We start from the raw sequence: 22768 nt of genomic DNA, 5'->3' as shown, positions 1-22768 counted from the left end.
GATGCTAATGCTGAAACCCCAGTACTTTGGCCACCTGATGGGATGAACTGACTCACTAGAAAAGACCCTGATCCTGGGAAAGATTGAAGGTGGGAGGAGAAGAGGACAACAGAAGATGAAATGATTGGATGGCATCACCAACTTGATGGACATGAGTTTGAGTAAACTCCAGAAGTTGGTGATGGACAGGGAAGCCTGGTGTGCTGCAGTCCATGGGGTCGCAAAGAGTCAGATACAGCTGAACTGACTCTTAAGTAAATACCTAAGAGTAGAAGTGCTGAGTTTATAATAAATGTATTTTAACTTTTAAGAGCTTGCCAGATTACGGTAAAGCCCGAGGCTTTGAACCACATGACGAAACCATGTGGGCACCCTTACCCTCTGCCTGGGTGCCCCTTCCCAGTTTAGTCTCTTGCTTTATCTGCAAAAAAAAAAAAGAGAGAGAGAGAGAAATTGGCAAATTATCTTCCAAAGTGGCTACTTTTTCACAGTCTCACAGCAATGAAGGAGAATTCCAGTTTCTCCCCATGCTCACCAACACTTGATATGATCAGTCTTTTTGAAAATAGCTGTTCAAACAGGTGTGGCGGTATCTCATTTTGGTTTTAAGTTGTATTTCCCTAAGGATAAATTATATGAGCATCTTTTCATGTGTTTGTTGGCCGTTTGTATATTTTCTTTGGAAAAGTATCTATCCAAACCTTTGCCCAATTTTTTTTCTTTTTTTTAATGTTTGTCTTACTTTTGAGTTGAAGAGTTTTCTTTTTATATGTTGTGGATACAAGTTCTCTACTAACTTTATGATCTATAAATATTTTTCTCATAATCCGTGGCTTAGTTTTGTACTTCCTTATTGATGTGTTTTGGAGCACAAATGTTTTTAATTTTGATAATGTTCAAGTTATCATTTGTTTCCTTTTATGGTTGTGCTTTTAGTATCAGATCTAAAAAATCGAATCCAAGGTCACAAAGCTGTTCTCTTACTTGATTAAAATTATTGAATTTCATTACTTTTAAAATGATCAAGAACGATCTGGATGCCACAACAATTCCTTAGCCATCTGTTTTTTAGTTTCATGCTTTAGTGGTTGTGCTAATGATAGGAATCCAGAGGCCAGGTATACTCTTGTCATTTTAAGTAATTATAACTTGGCCCCAGAAGCCTTATATTTTCCATTCTGCTGAGCACTGTTCTCAAAAAGTTCCTTCCTGCCTGTTTGCCATCCATTTCCTTTGACCACCCCAGCCCCAGGCAGCCATTGATCCGGACATAATTGAGTCTCAGATTATTGAGTTAAATTTAATTGAATGGTTCAAAATTTCCTGCACATTTTATTCTTTGCGTGGGAAGATGGCACTCTTTTTTATGAAATTTGTTTGCTGGAATTTATTTCCTTTGCAGTGTTGTGTTAGTTTCTGGTGTACAGCAGAGTGATTCAGTTATAAATCATTGTGCCACCAGTGTCAAGTTTATTCTTAATTTTGTAGCCTTGCAAATTAAAGTTAGCATCTCATTAAAATATTAAAATAAAGCATCTCATGTAGCGATTACTACATTTGCTTCCTTCTCTTGAGAAAAATATACTCATAAACCTTGGTTTTGTACTCCAGCAAAGGCGTAGAACACTCTTTTTTAAAAAAAAATTCTTGATGGAGACAAAAACCTAAGCTTTGAAAGCCTTCCCAAGATAGGCTAATTGGATATACATAAGGTGCTCACCCTGGCTCAGTGAGTTTTGGCAAAGGGGTACCCCCAGAGCTTATCAACTGAAACCTGAGCCCACTGACCTGGCAGGCAGAGAGAGGACCTGTAACAGTTTCTTCTGCCCGTGACTGGGTGCCCCAACACTCACACCCAGAACCCAGTGAAAGCCGTACCCAGTTGTTCTTTTCCACTCTGGAATGTCTTTGGGGTCCCTTGGTCTCCAACCTTATTCTTGGTGGACTCCCTTGGTCTCCTATCTGCACTCTCTTACCCGACTTACCCAGGTTTTTCATCCTAGACTCTGACAGCTGCTCTGCCAGCCTTTTGAATTGTTCTCCAAAAGATGTTCCCTCTTGTAATGCTCAGCTTGGCTCCACTGGATGCAGAGATCCAGAAGCCACTGTCCAGCGTCAGCCGAGAGCCCCAGGCCTTCTCCTCTCTGAGAAAGTGCTGGACACTCACGAGCCTTAGCTGCTTCCATCCTTCTGCCCTTTGTGTGAGAGTACTCATTTCTCCACTCCCACCTGGCCTACTTTTATCAGATCCAGTAACCAGCAGCCTTGTGGAATCTGATGCTTTGCTCTCTTTTTCCATTGTCTGATCTTATTGGTTTTTCCCTTCTGCTGTAGCATCTCAGTGGTTTTACTGTGTGGCTGTGTGCTCAGGCATTTCAGTTGTGTCTGACTCATGGCGACCCTATGACTTGTAGCCTGCCAGTCACCTCTGTCCATGGGGTTCTCCAGGCAAGAATCCTGGAGTGGGTTGCCATGCCCTCCTCCAGGAGATCCTTCTGATCCAGGAATCAAGCCCACATCTTCTGCATTGCAGGCATGTTTTTTACCCACTGAGCCACTAGGGAAACCCAATTTTGTGGGCTTTTTATTAGATTCTGCTTTATATCGTAGCAGGTGCAGTTCTCAGAATTCAGAGAAGGGCTAGAAGAGACCTTAGAGGTATTCAAAGCATGAGCCTTTATAGAGGGACTTCTATGTAAATGTTTTCCTTGAAATAGTTATGATTCCTTTCATGGGCTTAAGAAATTATTTTTCATAGGTTTTTTTTTTTTTTGGCCAACTTCTTTGTGAATTACCGCAATTTCCAAATTTTAAAAAGTGATAATAATCATAGTGTAACTTGGAAATTTCTGACATTTGCATCATTTCTTCTTTGATTTTTTTGTCTTCATCCTCCTGTTTTGCTTTGCCACTTACTTCCCAACTCTCTCTCCAGAAAGATGACACTTATTTATATCTAGGAACTCAGTTTACTCATAAATTTTTTTTTCATGATTTACCTCCTGAAGAGATGCAAAGTGAAGTCGCTCAGTCATGTCCAACTCTTTGCGACCCTGTGGACTGAAGCCTTCCAGGCTCCTCCATCCATGGGATTTTCCAGGCAAGTGGGGTGCCATTTCCTTCTCCAGGGGATCTTCCTGACCCAGGGATTGAACCTGTGTCCCCTGCATTATAGGCAGATGCTTTTACCGTCTGAGCCACCAGGGAAGTCCAAAGAGATGCAAAGAGGCTATAATTCTAGGTTTAATGTTCCCATTAACCAACTTTGATGCAAACCAGAGACTTTTCTCTCCTGATTCTTCCAGGGAGCTGGAAACTTGAGCCAAGAATGCTTTCCTCTTAATGGTGCTTCTAACTTGCTCTTTGAGTTGGTATTTCTTCCATACCATAGCAGTGAAATTCCATATTCCTTCTGTGGAGTCCATTTAAGTAGTGATAGTAATAGGACATGATCTTTTAATAGAAAAGGTGGTTTCTGAGAAGGCATACACAACAAATTATTCTAGAGCTTTGACTCTTGGCTTGATTGAATCTCACATTGCAGAGAACAATGTTTCTAACATTCGTATTTCTGTGTGCTTTGCTTCTATGGACTCCTGAGAAGCCCATAATTTAACTTCCTAGAGACTGAATTCTATTCTAAATGCTCAGAAGGAAGATACTCTTTGAAGTAAATCTGACAAATTCTCTTGGAAGCTGATAATCATTTGCTGATCATTTTTATAAATGCAGATTTTTCACATAGGCTGTTTAAAGAAAATTAAATGCATCAGGAATTAAATATGAATTACTGCCCTGTTTTGTGGGTAAATTCTTTGTAGTAGAAAATGTACATTAGCAAGTGACTAAAATGTGTTCTTTGTATGAAATAGCCTCTAGCTGGAACGAAGGATTTCCAGCTACTTAGTGTAGGATAATACACCTTCCCCAGCACTGATAACAAGCGGAAAACACAATTCTTCATGTCATGTCAGACTCCATTTCTCATTTTCACGGTCCCATTGTGATTACACAGAGCCTGGATACCTTGGCAAAATGCATTTGGAAATGTTACTGTGAAGATTATAGTCATCTGTGATGAGGCAGGAGGGACAGCCTTGGATGTGGTTACTCTGGGTGTTCTGCCTGCTCACCCCCATGCCCAGGCCCATGTTTGGGAAAACCCAATATATAGGAAAGAGTGATTCAGAAATGCAGCTGAACAGAAGGCAGAGGAGGTGACTGCAGCCAACAAGCACCCACACAGCCCTTGCTCACCACCAAAATCCTGCCCCCTGGCTGATCACTGAGAGCAGTATTACAGTGTACCATGTCACTTCTGAAACTCTTTCCAGAAAGGGACCTTCAGAATTTACTGTGAACTGAGCATGCTGTCTGTGGCAGTGATATCAGTGCCCTATATATATTCGTAGGCACTAGACATTTCCCAGAATCCCTTGTGGTTAGTGTCATTGACTCATTCTGGTCCATGGGTTGGGAACAAAAAAATGTCAGCATCCCCTCTGGGTAGGGGCAGTTCAGAGCAAGGAGAGCATGGGGATTCTGAAAGTCACATATGGAGATGGCAGCCTCAGGGAATGGTGGAGCCTCTGTCAGCCTAGAGCCTCTGTGCCACGGGCAGGACTCAGGTATAAAGGGTACTGTGCTAAGCACTGAGACCTCTGAGTTTATTTCTCACAGTGGTTTAGGTTAATTCTCTCTCCAGCTCTTTCTTCTCCCCAGACCCTGACTCCCGGCTATTAGGAGAAGAATGCACTGAGATTTTGACCCCTGCTTTGCATCTCCACCCTCAGTGGCTCATACCATTTAGCAATATGAGCAGTTTGTAAATCCTTCCTTCTTATCATTGAAATATGACATAAGTTTTTAAAAAGTGGCAAGTCTGCCAGGCCTTCCAAAATGCTATTATCTACTATTAAATGGCTGCCATGTTGCCATATGTTGTTTACTTGACAGATAGATAAGAATACTAATATCCTGCATGGCCTTTTCTGCTGAAAGTTTTAATAAACTGTTTCTGATCCTTACGTCTTTTCAGTGTTATTTATAGAAATCTCTGTTTACAAGAAGATAAATAGAGCCAGAACTTGTTTCAGTGACTCGACAAATGTTTCAGAATATATTACTATCAAGGCCCATATTTCAGATTTAATTTTCCAGCTCTCAGACTTCACCCTTAGAGCTATTCCCTATTTTCCATGTTTAAAAATTGGAACTTTGTTTCTGTTTTATAATCTGAAGGAAATCACCTAGGAAGTGGACCTTGCTTTGAAGGAATAGACCTGTCTCTAAGGCCTGCGTTTTTCTTTTCTTCTCCCTTTTCTTTGATTCCCTGTTTAGTAGGAGAATGAGTAGATCCAAGTAGAAGCCAAGATAGAACACTAGCAGATTCCGGTCTGATTCATGAAGGTCGGAAGGCAAGAGAGGCAGGCCTTCATGGAGCGCCCTCTCATCCTATTCTCTAGCTTAATTTTTGCTTTTCTGCATTAGAAATAGATTGATAGAATACCTAAAATAACTAAATCAGGTCTTGCTTTTGTTCAGTTGCTCAGTCGGCTCCAACTCTTTGCAACCCCATGAACTGCGGCACACCAGACTCCTCTGTCTTTCACCCTCAGTTTGCCCAATTTCATGTCCATTGAGTCAGTGATACTATCCAACCGCTTCATCCTCTGTCCCTTCCTTCTCCTCTTGCCCTCAATTATTTTAGGGTGAAAAGTTTTCTTTGGTGTCAGTGGTAATTATTTTCTATTTAATGAGTACAAGTTTTGTATGAGAACTATAACAAGTCTGTACTCTTTGGCTGTACATACAGGAAGTATATCGAGGAAAAAATAAAATGATGGATTATTTTAGAGTCATCACCAGACTATTCATTTAGGATTCCTATAGCCCCAGCCATGATATTGTAAGGAGATATGTGCGTTAGAATCATCAACCCTCTTATATGGGTATTTTAGCATCTTTCTGGTTGCAAGAAACAGTCAGTCTGAGTTTTATTATTTTGGGTATCTGTGGCTATGTAACAAATTACCCCCGAATTTTGTGACTTGAAACAGTTGATTTTTTTTTTTTTTTTTTTTTGTAATTCTGAGGCTCTGTTAACCTTCAGGTGATTGACATCTGATTGTTCTGTCTCAGATGGTTTTTCCGTGGCATGTGGTTTATTCAGCTGCTTTCAGCTGGGAGCTCAGTGGGGCCCAGCCAATCCAAGATGATCTTTCGTCTATGTAAGGTCTCTTTCCACTTTCTCCTCTCATCATCCATAGTCGAGCTAAGCTTCCCAGAAGTAGCATTACAAGAGGAAAGCCCCAGCATGCAAGTGCTGATCATACCTCTCAATTTGCATGATCCTTGCTAAAATCCCATTGGCCAAAACACTTCCTGTGACCAAGCCCAGAGTCATTGTGGGAGGGGGCTACACAGAGGGATGGATGCTGGAGGGGTGCTTCCTGGGGGCCGGTGATGTAACAGTCTACCTACCACACTAATGAAGGCTTATTTTAGAATTCACAGGATGGAAGAAAGGGGAAGATCTTTCAGCCACAACCACTCCGTGAGGCAAACCTCACAGAGAACTGCAACATTGTTTGGGATGCCAGGAGTTTTTGAGACCCGGTGATCATAGCACAAATGGAGCAGGTCCTTGTCATCACCTGAGGAGTTCACCAATGCTACAGGCACTCAGTTGACCATTTCCACTGATTCTGTTACTGCCTACTGGCTTCATTCTGCTCAGGACACCTCATATCCCCTGCTGACTCACAGTTTCTCATGCTGCCTTGCCTCTGTGTCATCTTTGACCTTTGTTCCTGCTCCAAACTATGACTTATTCTCTCTTTCTGCCTCGTATTCACTCTCCCCATGAAAAGGAATTTGTTGCCAATTGGTTGATCACTCTCTAGCCCTCTGAAATCGCCAACTTATCTCACAGGCACTACGTGGCCTTTGGTCAGACACCCACGCCTGATTCTTCTAGCCTCAGTCAGGGTGGTGGGGTCAGTGCAGAGACAGACTGTGAGTAGGGCAAGCATTCAGAGGGAAGAGTTTGCTCTCTGATCTGTTTAGTTGACTGTGATTGGATTTGGAGGTAGGGTGAGGAAGCCTTCCTTTGAGAAACTCCCAGGTGGCGCTGGTGGTAAAGAACCCACTTGCCAGTGCAGGAGATGTAAGAGACGTGGGTTTGATCCCTCGGTCGGGAAGATCCCCTGGAGGAGGGCTTGGCAACCCACTCCAGTATTCTTGCCTGGAGAATCCCCACGGACAGAGGAGCCTGGCTAGCTACAGTCCATGGGGTCGCAAAGAGGTGGACATGACTGGAGCAACTTAGCACACACGTGTATACCGTTCCTCTCACTCTACCCCTCCTTCCTTTCTCATCAGCTCTCTCACCCCTGAAGCTAACCCTGACAGCTGTCACCAGATAATTGGTGGACACATGTGGGACAGGCGCCACCATTGGTCAGGGTTACCATCAGTCTCACCCTTACGGACTTTTGTGCCCTTGTGTATGTTTGATTTTTCATACTGAAGTGTTAGTTGATTTACAATGTTGTGTTAATTTCTTCTGTACATAAAAGTTATTCTGTCATACATAAATATATACATGGACTTTTCAGTAAGCGCGCTTCATCCTGCATCTTAGCTCTCTCAGTTAGAGCATTCTCTACTATTTCCTTTCTTGTAATTTCTGTGCTAGATTAAGGAGGATTGAAAAAGCCTATATCCAGATAATTTTATGTGATGCAAATAACTAGATTTTATTAAGAGAGTTGCCTATTTTTGATCTAACTTCAATGGCAAAAAGGATTTAAAGCTGTTTTCTGTATCTAAGAGGCCCTTAAAATATTGTTTTATAAATTTTTAGACCTCTTTATACATAAAATAGCTCCAGAAGTATTCACAAAACTTGGTAATAATAACCTTCCCCGGGGAGAAACTGGGATTGTGTTGCTTACTTGGCATTATATGATCTTTTGTGTGTTATGAATGTTGTACCATCTGCTTATATTTTGCATACTTTTTTTTGAGCCATTTAGCATCTTTTTATTTTTATTTTTTAATTTTTAAAAAAATTTTGTGGCCCCTTTTTGTTATAAATTGAAGTATAGTTGAGTTACTATGTTTCAGGTGTACACATAGTGATTCAGATAGATATAGATATTACTATACTTTTTTAGATTTTTTTCCACTATAGATTATAAGATATTGAATATTCGGAGAAGGCAATGGCACCCCACTCCAGTACTCTTGCCTGGAAAATCCCACGGACGTAGGAGCCTGGTAGGCTGCAGTCCATGGGGTCGCTGAGAGTTGGACATGACTCAGTGACTTCACTTTGACTTTTCACTTTCATGCATTGGAGAAGGAAATGGCGACCCACTCCAGTGTTCTTGCCAGGAGAATCCCAGGGCCTTCAGAGCCTGGTGGGCTGCCATCTATGGGGTCACGCAGAGTCGGACATGACTGAAGCGACTTAGCAGTAGCAGCAACAGCAGTTCCCTATGCTACACAGTGGGCTTCCCAGGTGACACAGTAAAGAATACGCCTGCCGATGCAGGAAGCATAAGAGACGCAGGTTCAATCCCTGGGTAGGGAATATCCCCTGGAGGAGGGCATGGCAACCCACTCCAGTATTCTTGCCTGGAGAGTCCCCATGGACAGAGGGGCCTGACAGGCTGCAGTCCATGGTGTCGTGAAGAGTTGGACATGACTGAGCACAGCACAGTACACACATACATATCACATCTTCTTTATCCATTCATATGTCAGTTGACATTTAGGTTGCTTCCATGTCTTGACTGTTTTGAATAATGCTGCTATGAACATTGAGTGCACCTGTTTTTTCGAGTTGGAATTTTTGTCTTTTCTGGATATTTACCCAGGAATAGGATTACTGGCTCATATGACAACTCTATTTTTAGTCTTTTAAAGAACCTCCATGCTGTTCTCCTTCGTTACATTACCTACTTTTAAAATTAACTTTCTAAAAGTCTGTCTTGTCTCCATCGTACTAACTTGCGGTTCCTTCGAAAGGTCAGGGCGAGTGTGTGATGCACTTCTAGCGGTCACTGTTCACATGCAGTCTGTCGCGAAGAGGCCCCTGGAGGTGTGCTCTAGGAAACCTTCTGTAGACATTCAGAAACCATCAACACTTGCTGTTTTTAACATCAGAGACTAAATTTGGTAATTCTGTTTGCTTATTGTCTGAATGCAAAATAAGAGGATATGAGAGGAAGGGAAATGCTAGAGGCTTCTCAGGGTATGACAAGCTGGAAGCTCCAGAACTGTTCAGAACTGGAGCTTTGGGCCTATCACTTTACATATCGTGTGTGTCCTTAAGCAAATGCCTTTACCATCCTGCATCTCAGATTCCTCATCAGTAAACTGGGAAATGAAGTAGAGTTTCTTGTTTGGGGTTATTGGCAAGATGAGATAAGTTAACACATGGAACAAACTCAGTGTGATTCCTGACACAGAGAAGGTCCCAGTGAATAATGGCCCTGTGATTTTTTTTCTCTCATCTGTTAAATGAGTAAAATACCTGCTTTCCTATTTTCTATGGTTTTATGAATACCTAGTAAAATAACCAGTTATAGTGCTCTGAGGAATGGAGATTTGAGCTATTATCAAGATGTATTCTATCATCTATTATTTGGTTAGAAAACATCTGTTACTTGCCCTCCATTCCTTCAGTACTATTTCAGGTTCTAGGTATCAGATTCCTTGTAGAATCTCTATTAAGGGACATCCTTTGGGGCTCAGAAGGAATTATAAACATGTTCCTTTGCTTCACAAGATTTGCCTTGTTATTTAAAGAGATCATTACAGTCTCTAGAGTCACATAATCTAAAACTCCTTTTTTCTAAGGCACATTCATGGTAGTGGAGTTATGTAGGTTTGTATGACTTTGTTGATGTGTTAACTATACAAACTCTTTGTCAATTTTTCTCTAATCTTCCTTCCATTGTCTCAGACTCAAAACTTATGACTGACAAGCACAGGCATGGGCTAGGATTGGGCATTAATATGCTTATTCCTTTTGGTAAGTGTTTAACAAAATATAAAAAGTAACCGTCCCAATACTACTCAGCTGTAAAAAAAAAAAAAAAAAAAAAAAAGAACAAAATAATGCCATTTGCAGCAACATAGATGGACCTAGAGATTATCGTGCTAGGTGAAGTAATCCAAAGACACACAATGTGACATCACTGTCACCGATATGTGGAATCTAGAATATCACATAAATGAACTTATGCTTAAAATGGAAACAGGCTCACAGACATAGAGAACAGACCTGTGGCTACCAAAGGGGGAAGGAGATGGAGGAGGGATAAGTTAGAAGTTTGGAATTAGCAGACACAAACTACTATATATAAAATAGAAAAACAACAGGGTCCTACTATATGGCATAGGAACTATGTCCAGCATCCTGTAATAAAGCATAATGGAAAATAATATGAAAAAGAATATATATACACACACAGATACATATATCATTACTTTGCTGTATATCAGAAACTGATACAACATTGTTAATGAACTGTACTTCAATTAAGAAACAGTAACTATCCTGAATTGGCTGCTAAAAAATACCTTTCACAGTCAAAATGATGCCACTTCCAGTTAGCTATCCACTCAGAGAGGCCAGCTGCTGATGGCTCACCAGGACAATAATTAGTGTGCCAAAGGGCGTGCAGTCACATAAGCATCTTTGTTTATTGGCTTAGAGAGTAGATCATGTTACATTGTGCAGTCAGCACTGAACCACCCATGTTGGGATGCTAAAAACTACAAATAGGCTAGAATGAAATGGTAAGTAATGCATGGCCTCCTGGTTCTGGTAGAGAATTGCTTTTTTTTTTTTCAATCAAATTAATTTCATTTCTCATTTGAGAAAAGCAAAGATTTTCTTTTCTTTCTAACGACAAGACTTCTTAGGTAAGCAACAGGAGTATGAGACCTTTGTTAAAATGTGTGCTTGTATGATTTAATGTGAATTTTATACAAAAGAAATAAGGGAACCTTAGGTTGTATTTCTTTCCTAATGGTGAAAAGTTTACTAAACAAGGGAGATTTTTTTTTTCTCTTCTGTTTCAGAGATTCTAAAGGTAATATGTGAAAAGTCTCTTTGAATGGAGTTAAATGAAGCGAAATAGTAAAAGGCTTTCCTGTTTATGATTACTCTGGGTCATTTTAACAATATATGTAGTTTTAAATATTGGGGTGATTTGTATTCTGAAGATGAACCTATCATCTTTCTCATTCAAGTATGCTTTAAAATGTCTGTGGCAAATATTTTTTTTAAATTACAAACTGTGTTGTGCTAGCGTGCCCTATAACTCGACTAAGCAAAATGCTATTTCAGATGGGGGTTTCATTCATCGTAATGGAATTGCATAAACCATTTAGTTTTGGTTCATGATTCTCACATAAAAGAGAATGACCATTCTTCCAAGGTAAACTGCAAGGCAGGTGGGCTCCTGGCAGGGCAGGTCTCTGACGTCAGTACTCAGAGTGCAGAAGCAGCGGTCTTCCTTTGTGAGACGTGCAAAGTCCATCCCTCTTAGAGAGAAAGTTCAGTTTTCTGTAGTGGTATTTTATTTTCACTGTGACTTTCAGGGACCTAGTGCTGTCCTTAGAGATTGGGTTATTCATCTGTGATGGCATCCATAGGAGAAGTCAGTGATTTTCCATGGGCAGGATTCAGAGGATGGGCTGGGCCATTGCTTTGTCCTCCCCAAACAGAACCTACACTGGAGATGGTTTTGTGGCTATTGGTTTAAATGAGCTTACAGCTTCTGATGAGAGACTGCATCTTCATTTATTAGAGTTCATGACCTCCTCTCATTGTGAAGATTTACTCATGTCTCTTTAAGTAAGTGCTGTCTCAATTTTTCTTAAGATTTTTATTTTTTTCTTTATATAATACTGTGACTTAACGTGCAGTATTTTATTCCATATATATTCTGAAAAGATAAGCAGGTTGAATGATACTTTCTTTTATAGGATGTTGTCTAATAGTTTCTGTGTTTTGAAGGATGAATAGTTAAGGTATTCAGGGAAAACAAATAATGAATGAAGAACTTAGAAATTGTATGTAGTTGCTTAAGATCTTACGTGCATTACAACTTATTTGTATATCTTCTAGAAAGTGTTTTAGTTCTCTGGCATCTATTCCAGGCACTTAAATTGAATAAACTCCATTAGTTTGACACACAATTCAGGCAGGTGTTCCCTTTGTTTTCTCAATGTTTTGTTCTATATTTTCTCTCAGTATGTGTAGCATGTATCATTGACTTGTTTTAGGGTCATCTTGCCATTTATGTTTATTTTCCTTGAAGACTAGCTATAAATTAACAACTAGCATTTCAACAGAAAAAATCATGAAAGACCTAAGTAAATCTGATTAAATAATATAGATCTGCTTTGCATGCACAGAAAGACAGTTTGGTTTATATTTTGGTTAGTAATGTTTAAATCATGACGTTTATTTATTGTAATATAGAAAGACAAATTTCCTGGATCTTAACTGAAAGCACACAGTACGGATGTTTCATTCCTAAAATAATATTTATATATGTATAATGTCTATGTTTAGAATTTTTTGTATTTGTTTAGCATATTTTTATATTTGTTTTGCAAGAAATACCCAACTACAGTTATAATCATGTTCAAATCAGAACTCAGTTGCTAGCAAAACACATCATCTTATCAGCATCATTTCATTTCTCTTTTATACATTTAAGCTCTCTTCCACACACAGACATAATATGCCAACTAATTTGACCAGATTGATAAGAGTTTGGTTTTCAAACCAAGTAGTATAAATATAGACAGTTATGGTTTCACTCTGTTACCTTTGCCAAAATGCCTCCTCTTCAAGATTTATATAAAGGACTTTTGGAGAAATACAGTTCTCTGACTTTTAGACCATAATGCTTAACTGAGTAAGAAACTGAAGAATTCTGGTGGGAAACCAGGGATTCCCAGGTGCTATGATGGTAAAGAATCTGCCTGCCAATGTAGGAGACTCCAGAGATGTGGGTTCAATCCCTGGGTGGGGAGGATCGCCTGGAAGAGGAAATGGCAACCCACTCCAGTATTCTTGCTTGGAAGATCCCATGGACAGAGAAGCCTGGCAGGCTACAGTCCATGGGGTCTCAAAGAGTCAGGCGTGACTGAGCATGCATACATGCGCATAAGTATAGCCTTAGGTAGACTGTGGTCAGAGTGCCTCTCTGAATACAACCTCATTTTTCCCCTCTTCCCTGCCTTTTTTTCCTGCCAATATTATTTACTTCCTACCATATGCCAGACACTGTGATGAGCTCTGGGGACATGATAGGAAACTGGGAAGATGTGATCCCTACCCTTTGAAGATTTTCAGTTGAGTGGGAAAGACAGACATTTAAAAAATACACAATTACACAAATAATTCAGTAAGGAAACTGCATGAATGACCCTGGTTTATAGTAATGGCATCTCTCCTACCTTCTTGTGAGAGAGCCATTGGTCACTCGCATCTCTTAGGGAGAAGATTATACCCATCATTTCACGCAGGAGTCTGCTGTCGGACAGAAGCCTGTCCAACATTCTGTGTTTGTGCTCATGTTTTCTTGTGTACAGTAGACACTTTCATGTGCCAGGTATACTATTTTAGGTTACAAACATGGGAGAGGCACAATCTTTGCCTGAAGTAGTAGGGGAGAGAGCATGCATATCCCCCAAAAGTATATACCTGTATAATAACATGATGAATAAAACAAGGAATTTCAGGGGTTCTCAGAGGGTGAAAGAAATGACTTTATTTGAGTGGTCAGCTTTCGTTTCCATTTTCAATGATCTACAAAGAAACCCTTTGGACACTGATGAGGAAATTTGGTGGAGAGAACATTCCAGGTAAAAGGAGTGGGATAAACCAAGGCAAGAAGTTGGGAAAACTCAAAGCATGTTGAAGGACTGGCCCAAGAAAGAAAAGCAGAACCAGGCAATCAAACTGACAAACAAACAAACAAAAAATAATTTATGTGGAAATAGGAGGAAATAAGGTTGGTAGGATAAACTCAGACCAGATCATTGAAGTTTTTTTATTACCTGTTTAAGGGTATTTTGAACTTTATTGGGTAGGTCCCATGAGACTACTCCGAAGATTTAACCAAAGATCTTTTGAGAAAATTAGTCAGCATTGGTTCAGAGGGTTGCTGCAGTGAAGAAGACCTGGAGCTCAGAGCCCAGGCATGTCTGATGCCACAGTCCAGGTAAGAGATGGGAAAGGCCAGTATTCTTGGTGGCTCTGCCAGTAAATCAGTTTTGAGGTTTGAAACAAATTGACAACCACACCCTGAACTTTCCCAGAGAGAATCTCTGGAAAAGAGAAGCCATTAGGCCTCCCCTTCAAAGTCATACCTTTTAACCGATTTAAAGCTATTTTTTCTTGCACTATTAGAGACATAGTAGCCTCTGATATCGGAGAAGGCAATGGCAACCCACTCCAGTACTCTTGCCTGGAAAATCCCAAGGGCGGAGTAGTCTGGTAGGCTGCAGTCCATTTAAACTGGGAAAACCAGAAGGATGGCACTAACAGGTTTTGCTTGACATCATTGCAAATATTTCTGACCTAATTTTAGCTGATTTATGAATAAATGATTCTTTCAGTCCTCAGAGTTAAATATTTAAAAGTTAGCTCCCATTTAGAGTTCATGTATAATACAGAACTGATGTTCTGAACTGCAGACTTCCTCTCTTCATTTCCTTCTTTCAAAAAAAAAGATACACTCATTCTTCTTCTATCCTTTTTCAGTTTCCTGCATGAGAATTACTGAAACACTACACACAGATCTTTTGTGAAAGAAGAAAAGGAAATTCAGCTTGTGTGGCTCAGCAGGAGCTCAGCTAATGCAGCTTAAAATAATGCCGAAAAAGAAGCGCTTATCTGCAGGCAGAGCGCCGCTGATGCTCTTCCTATGCCAGATGATTAGTGCACTGGAAGTCCCTCTTGATCGTAAGTATTAACATTGCAAAGCTCTGAGCCCCTGGAGCCAGAACCTCCCCAGCATTTACCATCACTCTGAACAGTGTGGATGGAGGACACGTCTGTGTGATCCTGAAAAGCAAATCAAACAGCACCTGGTGTTTATAAAGAATCAGTCCCTGGGGAAAAAAAGAATCAGACTCTAGAAAAGGCCATCAAATGGGTCAGACACATGGTCCCCTCCCTGTCAGTCTTTCCCTCCCTTCTGATCCTTCTGGTGTACCACTGAGGGGGCTGGCCCAAGAAGAAGTGAATTGTGAGCTGATCTTCCCAACAGGCAACTTTTTATAGAAGCCATCCTGCAGCAAAGCCATAGGAATTGCTTTTGGACACAGGCAGAGAAGAAGAGGGAGGGACGAACTGAGAGAGTAGCGTTGACACATGTCCACTGCCAGGTGTGAAATAGCTAGAGAGAAGCTGCTGTGTGGCTCAGGGAGCTCGGGGCTCTGTGATGAACTAGAGGGGTGGGATAGGGAAGGCGGCTCAAGAAGAGGGGAATATATGTATACATTTAGCTGACTCATGATGTTGTACAGCAGAAACTAACACAGAATTATAAAGCAACTGTACTCCAACAAAAAGAATGATCACGGATTACCGCCCCCCCTCCTGCCCCATTTATCCCCTTCCCACCTCTCCATCTTCTCCCTTCATACGCTGAGAGTAAGATGATCATCTCTCAGCCAACCCCACGCCCCTCTGTATCCCCAGACTACCCACGACTCACTTCTCTTGACTCAGACAAGGCAAAGTTCACTTTTGGGTTTTCAATCTTAAGTATGAGTTTAGAGCTAGAAAATGTGTCTTATCAAAGCCTAGTGAAAGGTCTTTGTTTTAAAAATGGTGATTAAAGACCAAGATGTCAATGTTGAGAATAAAACAAGTCTTCAGCAAAATTGCTATTTAGAACGGAGCAAGTAACAGCTACTATAGGAGCCCACCCTTTCCTGAATAAAGTACCGTATATGCTGCACTCTCCCTGAGCTGGGTGGCATCTGAAAAATTACAGATAATGCTAAGTGCCAACGGGTTACTTTTCCTGCAATGGAAAGCAGAATTTCAAATCTGGACAATTACTGTACTTCAGAATTGATTTATTCTTTATCCCTAATCTACATGACCTCTTTAAATCCATTAGCTTCTTGAATAGAACATCTGTTTGGCAAGCCTTCCAAGGTGCAAGGAAGATAACACTTTCCTGGGGCAATTCAATTGTTGTGATGTCATTTTTTTTTTTTTTTTTTAACCGAAGAGATTGCAACTGCCAGTGGGAAGAAGAGATGTGATGGGCCCCATACTTTGTTGACTCCCTTTGCTGTGCATCTTTTTAAAGTATAAGAAAATGCAACATTCAACTTCTTTTCAAAAGATATTCATTCAGTGACTTTAATTTCAATTAAAAAAAAAAAGATATGATTGGCTAAGCCCATTGTAGTTTGAATGCCTAAGTAAGCATTTGTCCTAGCAGATATGTAGGAGAGAAAAGCATTGAGAGAAATGCTTTTGTTCTCTCTTGTGTTAAATATATTCCCCCTTAATCTGACTGCTCAATCTAACAATCAGAGGGAAACAGTCACCTACGGCTAACTCAATTATCGCTGCTAATGGAGAAGAGGCAGAACCATGATGAAAAGAAAGTCACGGACAACCCAGGCGCTCCTGCATTAACCTTTGCAAGTAGTAATGACAGGCAGCACAACAGAATCATGTGAATTGCATGCTAATGCAATTTCTTCCTGCCCTAGTTCCTTACACCTCTTCTGCACCTTAGGGTAGGTACTAGCAGCCCTGGGTGACTGAGGCATTCTGAAGCAGAAATATGTCAACCGTCTGAAAAGTGCAATTACCAACATGGGGATTAACCATGGAAATATAAAAACCTCAGATCAGTGCTGGATTTGACTTGGATGGAGCACTCTCCTTGTAGCAGTGTCCCATTGTTAGGTATCATTACCATGTGCATGGTGATGTCTGTAATAATAGGATCAGACACAACACAGTATGTGACAACTCAGATTAATTGTAGATTTAAGCTATTTTTCAAATTGAACATAATTACTTGTCCAGCACAACATGTATGGCATGGAATTATCCATTCCTATTCCTGGCAGAATCTTTTTTTTTTTTTTTTGGCCTATAGCATCTCTTTTGTTCTTCACATGTGTTTCTGTAGAAATCATTGCTTCAGAAATAAACAAAACCTTTAATGGGAGTTTCTTTCTGTTGCTACTTCACCAGCTCCATCTTTGCTCTACTGGTTTTTTAGGTTTAATAAAATAGACAAGATGCCCCTATTATCTTCAGGGTGCTAACGTTCCTATTACTAACATCTGGTTTTCTTTAATCCTGTTCGCCCACTCACCTGCTGATATTGATGGGGAAAAAGCAAAACTTCTTGAAGACTGTAAGTGTCTTTTGGTCGTTACCAGGCAGTGTGAAAATTTGACTGTGTCTTTGTTTTTGAATGAATACTGTGAATTAAATGCACGATTTTATTTTCATGGCTAACGTCTTTTTAAGCATGTGTGTTTACTGTGGCTAAGCATTGCAATGAAATTCCAAGAAGCAGGTTGAATATATTCCCTGCATGAATTCTGGACTCAGGTATTACTGTTTTTCTTTTACCAATATTCTGCACTACTAACTTCTGTGCTTCATTCACATCTGATGTAACTCAATGAGAACCACAAAATTGGAAGAGAACATCTGGTTCTAAATGCTGTTAAAAGCTGGCTAGAAGAAAAGCATATCTTTGGATATATATAGGAGCTGGGCACTTGCAGGTGCTTCAGCAGAGTTCACTCATATGCTTGCTCAATCTGCAGGACTGCGTAGACCAATATTTCTTAATGTCCTCAGTAAAATGGCCCAGAGAGTTTGAATCTTGTTTGAAAGTGTACAAAAGACAAGCAACCCCCACTCACATCCTTTCTGAATGGCATGCTCTAATCTAAAACTGCTGTCTCTGACAGCTGGGCACCACCTATCATCTACCTAAAAAATAATAATAATTTTCAAGCATTTGAAAAATCCTTTGCTATTGGATTAACCGGGACAATTATATAAAATCACCTTTTCCCCTTGTTACTCCATAGCCCTTGTTGGTTGCCCAGTGACCTCAGCACTGTTCAAAGAGTTCCATCTAGATGGTCAGCTCCTGGCTGTGATTTGTGGTAGCTAAACCAGCTCCATTAAGTTCTGGGTCTAAGACCACCACCCTTGCATCTCTGTCACTTGCAGAAAAGCACAAGAAATCAGATTGAATCACTCCTAAAAGTCCCCCTTACCCACAGCCTATGCCTGCTGATCCCTTAGTGGGGAATTCTAAGCTTCTTTCCATCATCCCAGACTCTATACTGCCAGAGCCTAAAGGATCTCTGCAAAGTGAAGCTGGTCTAAATAAAAATGACTGTGATAATAATCTAAGTACAGGTAATATCACTGAACCATTACAGTTTGGCATGGACTAAGAATTTTGCACAAGTAATCTTATTTGATTTTCCCAGCAACCCTAGGAGGTAGATACCACTTTCAAACCCTGTTTTCCCTTTACGGAAATGAGGGCTCACAGAAGTTAAGAAACTTGTTTGAATTCTCACAGCTGGTAAAAAATAGACAGACTAGTTCTTAATTGTTAGACCAAACTGCTACCCAGCATCGGTAACTGACTGGGCTGGAAAGGATGAGGCTCCCCTGGACAGTGCTAGAGGCTGAAAGGAGCAGCTGGCTTAGGATAAGGAAGGGGATGGATCTTGCTAAAGGGAGTTGAAATTGACACTGTGCCGTATCATGCAGTTAACAGGTGCACAGTAAATGATGGCAATTACGAGTTCCATTTCTGATCTGTATTTTAGGTGTTCTTTGGATATTTAGTAAGAGCTGTCTGGTCTATAGACACAAGATTGGAGACAAAGAAAAAGGAATCATGCCTTCAGATTTATAAGACACTTTTAAGCCATGGAAGCGGTCAGTTTAGCCATGTACGCAGTCCCCCACAAGAAAGAAAGACAAAGGCAGAGAACAGTTATGAAGCTTTGGGAAATAACTTGATTGGCAGCTGGAAGAAGTTTCACAAAGGAAGCTCAGAGCATAGTTGGAGAGGAAAGGGAAAGTCTGAAATATGAAAAACTTAAATGAACCAAGTACCAAGTCTTTACATTATAAAGATGTCCTGTACCCTGTAAGATGTTTAGCAGCATCCCTGGCCTCTACCCACCAGATGCCAGGACCACTCCCACCACAGTGGTGACAACCAGAATCATCCCTAGATGTGTCCAGCTGTCCCCTGAGGAGTAGGGGCAAACGGCCCTTGATTGAGAACCATTGGTCTATGTAAACAGCTCTCTTTGGAGGTGTGCAAGGTAGTTGCCTTGTACCCAGGACACTTTGCTTCTCTCTGTTTGCCTAGGAATTCAAGCTATTTTGCTGCATTAGGCAACAGAAGAAGTCAAAAGAGATTATTTCTCCCTTCCCTTCCTGTTCTACACTCTGTGATTCTGATTTCACAAGAAGCAGGATATGGTAATCTTAGAGTGACTTGAACATCAAATGTCCAGATACCAGCTTTTTTTAAGATTCAGTTGTTCTGGGTCAGAATAGTTTCTTCCTACAATGTGATAATAAATGATCACATAGCGCTTTGAAGACTGAAATGAGAATGTTGTTTCCTATAACAGAGAGCTTCCCAGTTCATCTTCTAAATAAACCTGTTTTATTTTTGTTCCTAGTAGCCACCTTCCTCTTGGCTCTAATAAGACATGTCAAGTCTCTAATTTAATCATCTTTTTAACATTGCTTCTCAAATATGTTTGTTACCAGTGTATTCATTTACATGAACCCAGGAATGAACTATAAATCAGTTACTCTTTTTTAATAAAGTTGCAAATTCACCTCGTAACTTAAATTTTATCAAAAAGCATCATTTGAACCAAAGTTCTCAGAGAAATTTCTCATTGTTACATCAGAAATGAAAATCTTAATTTTAAGCTTATATTGGTAATGAATTTCCCAAACTTTCAGTGTGGGAAAATGGGCTTTATGAACATACATAAAGTTACCAAAAGGGAGTTATGTCTTGACTCCAAAATTTTAGGAGTCTTTTAGCCAAAAATCTGCTGAGTTGTGTGTTACCACAGGAGAAATTACTAAAAACATTTGGAGCATATTTAGTCTAGGGTAAGTGAGTTTGATACAGAAAAAAAAAAAGATTACTATTATGTATTAAATAATTTGTTTCTACCCACTGTTCTTCTTTCTACAATTAAGTGGTACAACCACCAACCATCACTCAACAGTCTCCAAAAGATTACATTATTGACCCTCGGGAGAATATTGTAATCCAGTGTGAGGCAAAGGGGAAACCTCCTCCAAGGTAGGTGTGCTTTCTGTTGTTATAATACTGAAAAGAAGCATTGATAGATCCCTGGGTAAGGACAATCCCTTGGAGAAGGGAATGGCAACCCACTCCAGTATTCTTGCCTGGAGAATCCCATGAACAGAGAAGCCTGGCAGGCTACGGTCCGTGGAGTCAAAGAGAGACATGACGGAGCAACAAACACTTTCACACTTTCACCTTTTATTAAGGTGTCATTTGTAGGTTCATTATTTTGTCTCTCTGCTTTTAATTAAATTCAATTGGTTCTTCCTAAAAACCCAGGTGGTTGCATTTCCATACTGATACCTTTCTGTGTGACATGCTAAAAAATTGTGGGGTGATGTCAAAAGAGCCTTCTGACAGCCTGTGACATGGTCAAATTCCTTCTCTATGGGCATCAGTGTCTTTATCTATAAAATAAAGAAGCTGAATTGCACAACTTCTAAGATCTCTCCCAGCTCTCTCGAAATCTATAAAATAGCCCCAAGTGGTTTTCCAAACATGGCAGAGTTCAACACTCAGGATGCTTCATATGCATCTTGGCATGAGCACTGCAGAGCATTTTAGACTTGGGAGAAACATTACATATTATCTTGTCCAGCCAATATGTTTTATAGAGGGAAAACTGATGCCCAATAATGCTAGGTAACCTTATCCAGGTTCCACACCTCCTTAGTAGGTGATCTGTAACTTGTCCAGTAATATATGAAAGTTTTCAAGAATTGGATGATTATTATGGACATATAATGTGGAATTTTTAAAGTTATAAAATAGAAAGGAGATTTCCTCAATATTGTATTTCTGAGTTTGTCTATGACCAGCTTTACTAATCTATCACAGACTGGCACCAGAGGAAAAAATTAACTGGCAGTAAATACCTAAGGATATCAAAAATTTCCATTAAAGGCAGGCTTAATGCAGTCTGTTCTGCTGTATTATTAGAAACTTTTGAGCGCTTAAGCACTAATGCAATGTCCTTTGATGGACAGTGTCCCCTTCAGTTTAACACTCACTTAATACTTCCTGTAACTCCCTGTTAGGCAGGATTTTTCCACCTTAGCTCTGTTGATATTCTGGGCTGGATAATTTTTGGTTATGGAGGCAGAGCTCTCCTGTGCATTGTAGGATATTTTACAGCATCGCTAATCTCTATTTACCCTAAGCCAGTAGCATCCGCTATCACTGCCTCCTGCCCTAGGAGGTGTGACAACTGCCGCTAAATGGATAAACAGTGGGAAGGGAAATCCAAAAGGGCTTGGGAATCATGGAAAAGTTTAGAAATTAATGCTTGTGTAACAGCATGGCCGTTGTTCATTTGTAACCAGTTACCAAGTCTTTAATTACATGACCTCTGTGACTTTTACATAAGGCAGTCATTTATTTTATAAACAAAGCTGAAAAAGAAGACTTTAGTTGCCAATTTGAAATACTTTCCCAGAAATTTTCAAAATCATCTCTAGAGTAAAAATTCTCAAATATATTTTATATAGAATGGTCACTTTTTTAATGAAACTTGACATTTAAAATACCATTGAATTCAAGTGTCTTCCTCTCCTCCCAACTCACATTTTGCCTTGTGGTAACTTGACACTAGTCTGATCACTTAATATACACATATATTAGTACTTGTAAAGGCCTTTCATGTTACACTTCGCCCTGGAGCAAATTTTCATAGACAGGTTATCAATTCTATAAACAATGGAGTTTACAATAAAAATGCTAATAAAGCTCTAAGAAGGTGTGCCTTGGTGACCTACTTACAATATTTTCTTTGAAAAGTGACAGGCAATTTGTATGCATGGTTTCTTTACTGAGTCAGATTTTGGTACTTCTGATGAAGACATGTCCCTTAGTATGTATGGTCAGCACTTTTTTCTAAGTCACGATTCAGTGAAACAATTTCGGTATGGAGCTTATTGCTCTTTTATTGAATATTAAAGTCTAATTATTCAGAAACTTATAAAACTACAAGGAATTTGTTAAAGAGTAAGTAATCCTGTTTTTCTGGACTGTTAACAAGCTTAATCCTCTATGTGCCTGGCAGCTTTTCCTGGACCCGAAATGGGACTCATTTTGACATAGATAAAGACCCTCTCGTCACCATGAAGCCTGGCTCAGGAACCCTCACAATCAACATCATGAGCGAGGGGAAAGCAGAGACCTATGAGGGAGTCTATCAGTGTACAGCCAGGAACGAACGCGGGGCCGCGATTTCTAATAACATTGTCATCCGTCCATCCAGTAAGTCAGACCTGTTCGCTGAACAGGACCCTTTTTAAAGTCTGGCTCCAACACCAGCATCTGTTACATCATCCAAATAACCATTACAAGAAGGCAGTGGCATTGATGCCAATACTCTG

The 22768-nt window shown here is 40.1% G+C and overlaps 1 protein-coding gene across 31 annotated transcripts in view; it reads left to right on the top strand.

Moving 5' to 3' along the window:
* The first annotated feature begins 14898 nt into the window (after positions 1-14898).
* NRCAM (neuronal cell adhesion molecule) overlaps positions 14899-22768 on the top strand; it is an 85349-nt gene continuing 77479 nt past the window's right edge. For 23 of the 31 annotated variants that reach the window (XM_068973304.1, XM_068973301.1, XM_068973297.1 and 20 more), the window contains exons 1-4: positions 14899-15004; positions 17421-17438; positions 20300-20405; positions 22453-22649. In XM_068973304.1, coding sequence (XP_068829405.1) covers positions 14899-15004; positions 17421-17438; positions 20300-20405; positions 22453-22649 — 427 coding nt within the window. Of the gene's footprint in view, positions 15005-17420; positions 17439-20299; positions 20406-22452; positions 22650-22768 lie in introns of those variants that run through there. The other 8 variants (XM_068973302.1, XM_068973300.1, XM_068973306.1 and 5 more) reach the window with 2 other exon arrangements.

The sequence above is a fragment of the Capricornis sumatraensis genome, chromosome 5 (genome assembly GCF_032405125.1).
Source record: "Capricornis sumatraensis isolate serow.1 chromosome 5, serow.2, whole genome shotgun sequence".
NCBI lineage: Eukaryota > Metazoa > Chordata > Mammalia > Artiodactyla > Bovidae > Capricornis > Capricornis sumatraensis.
This window is presented reverse-complemented; position numbering and strand designations above follow the sequence as displayed.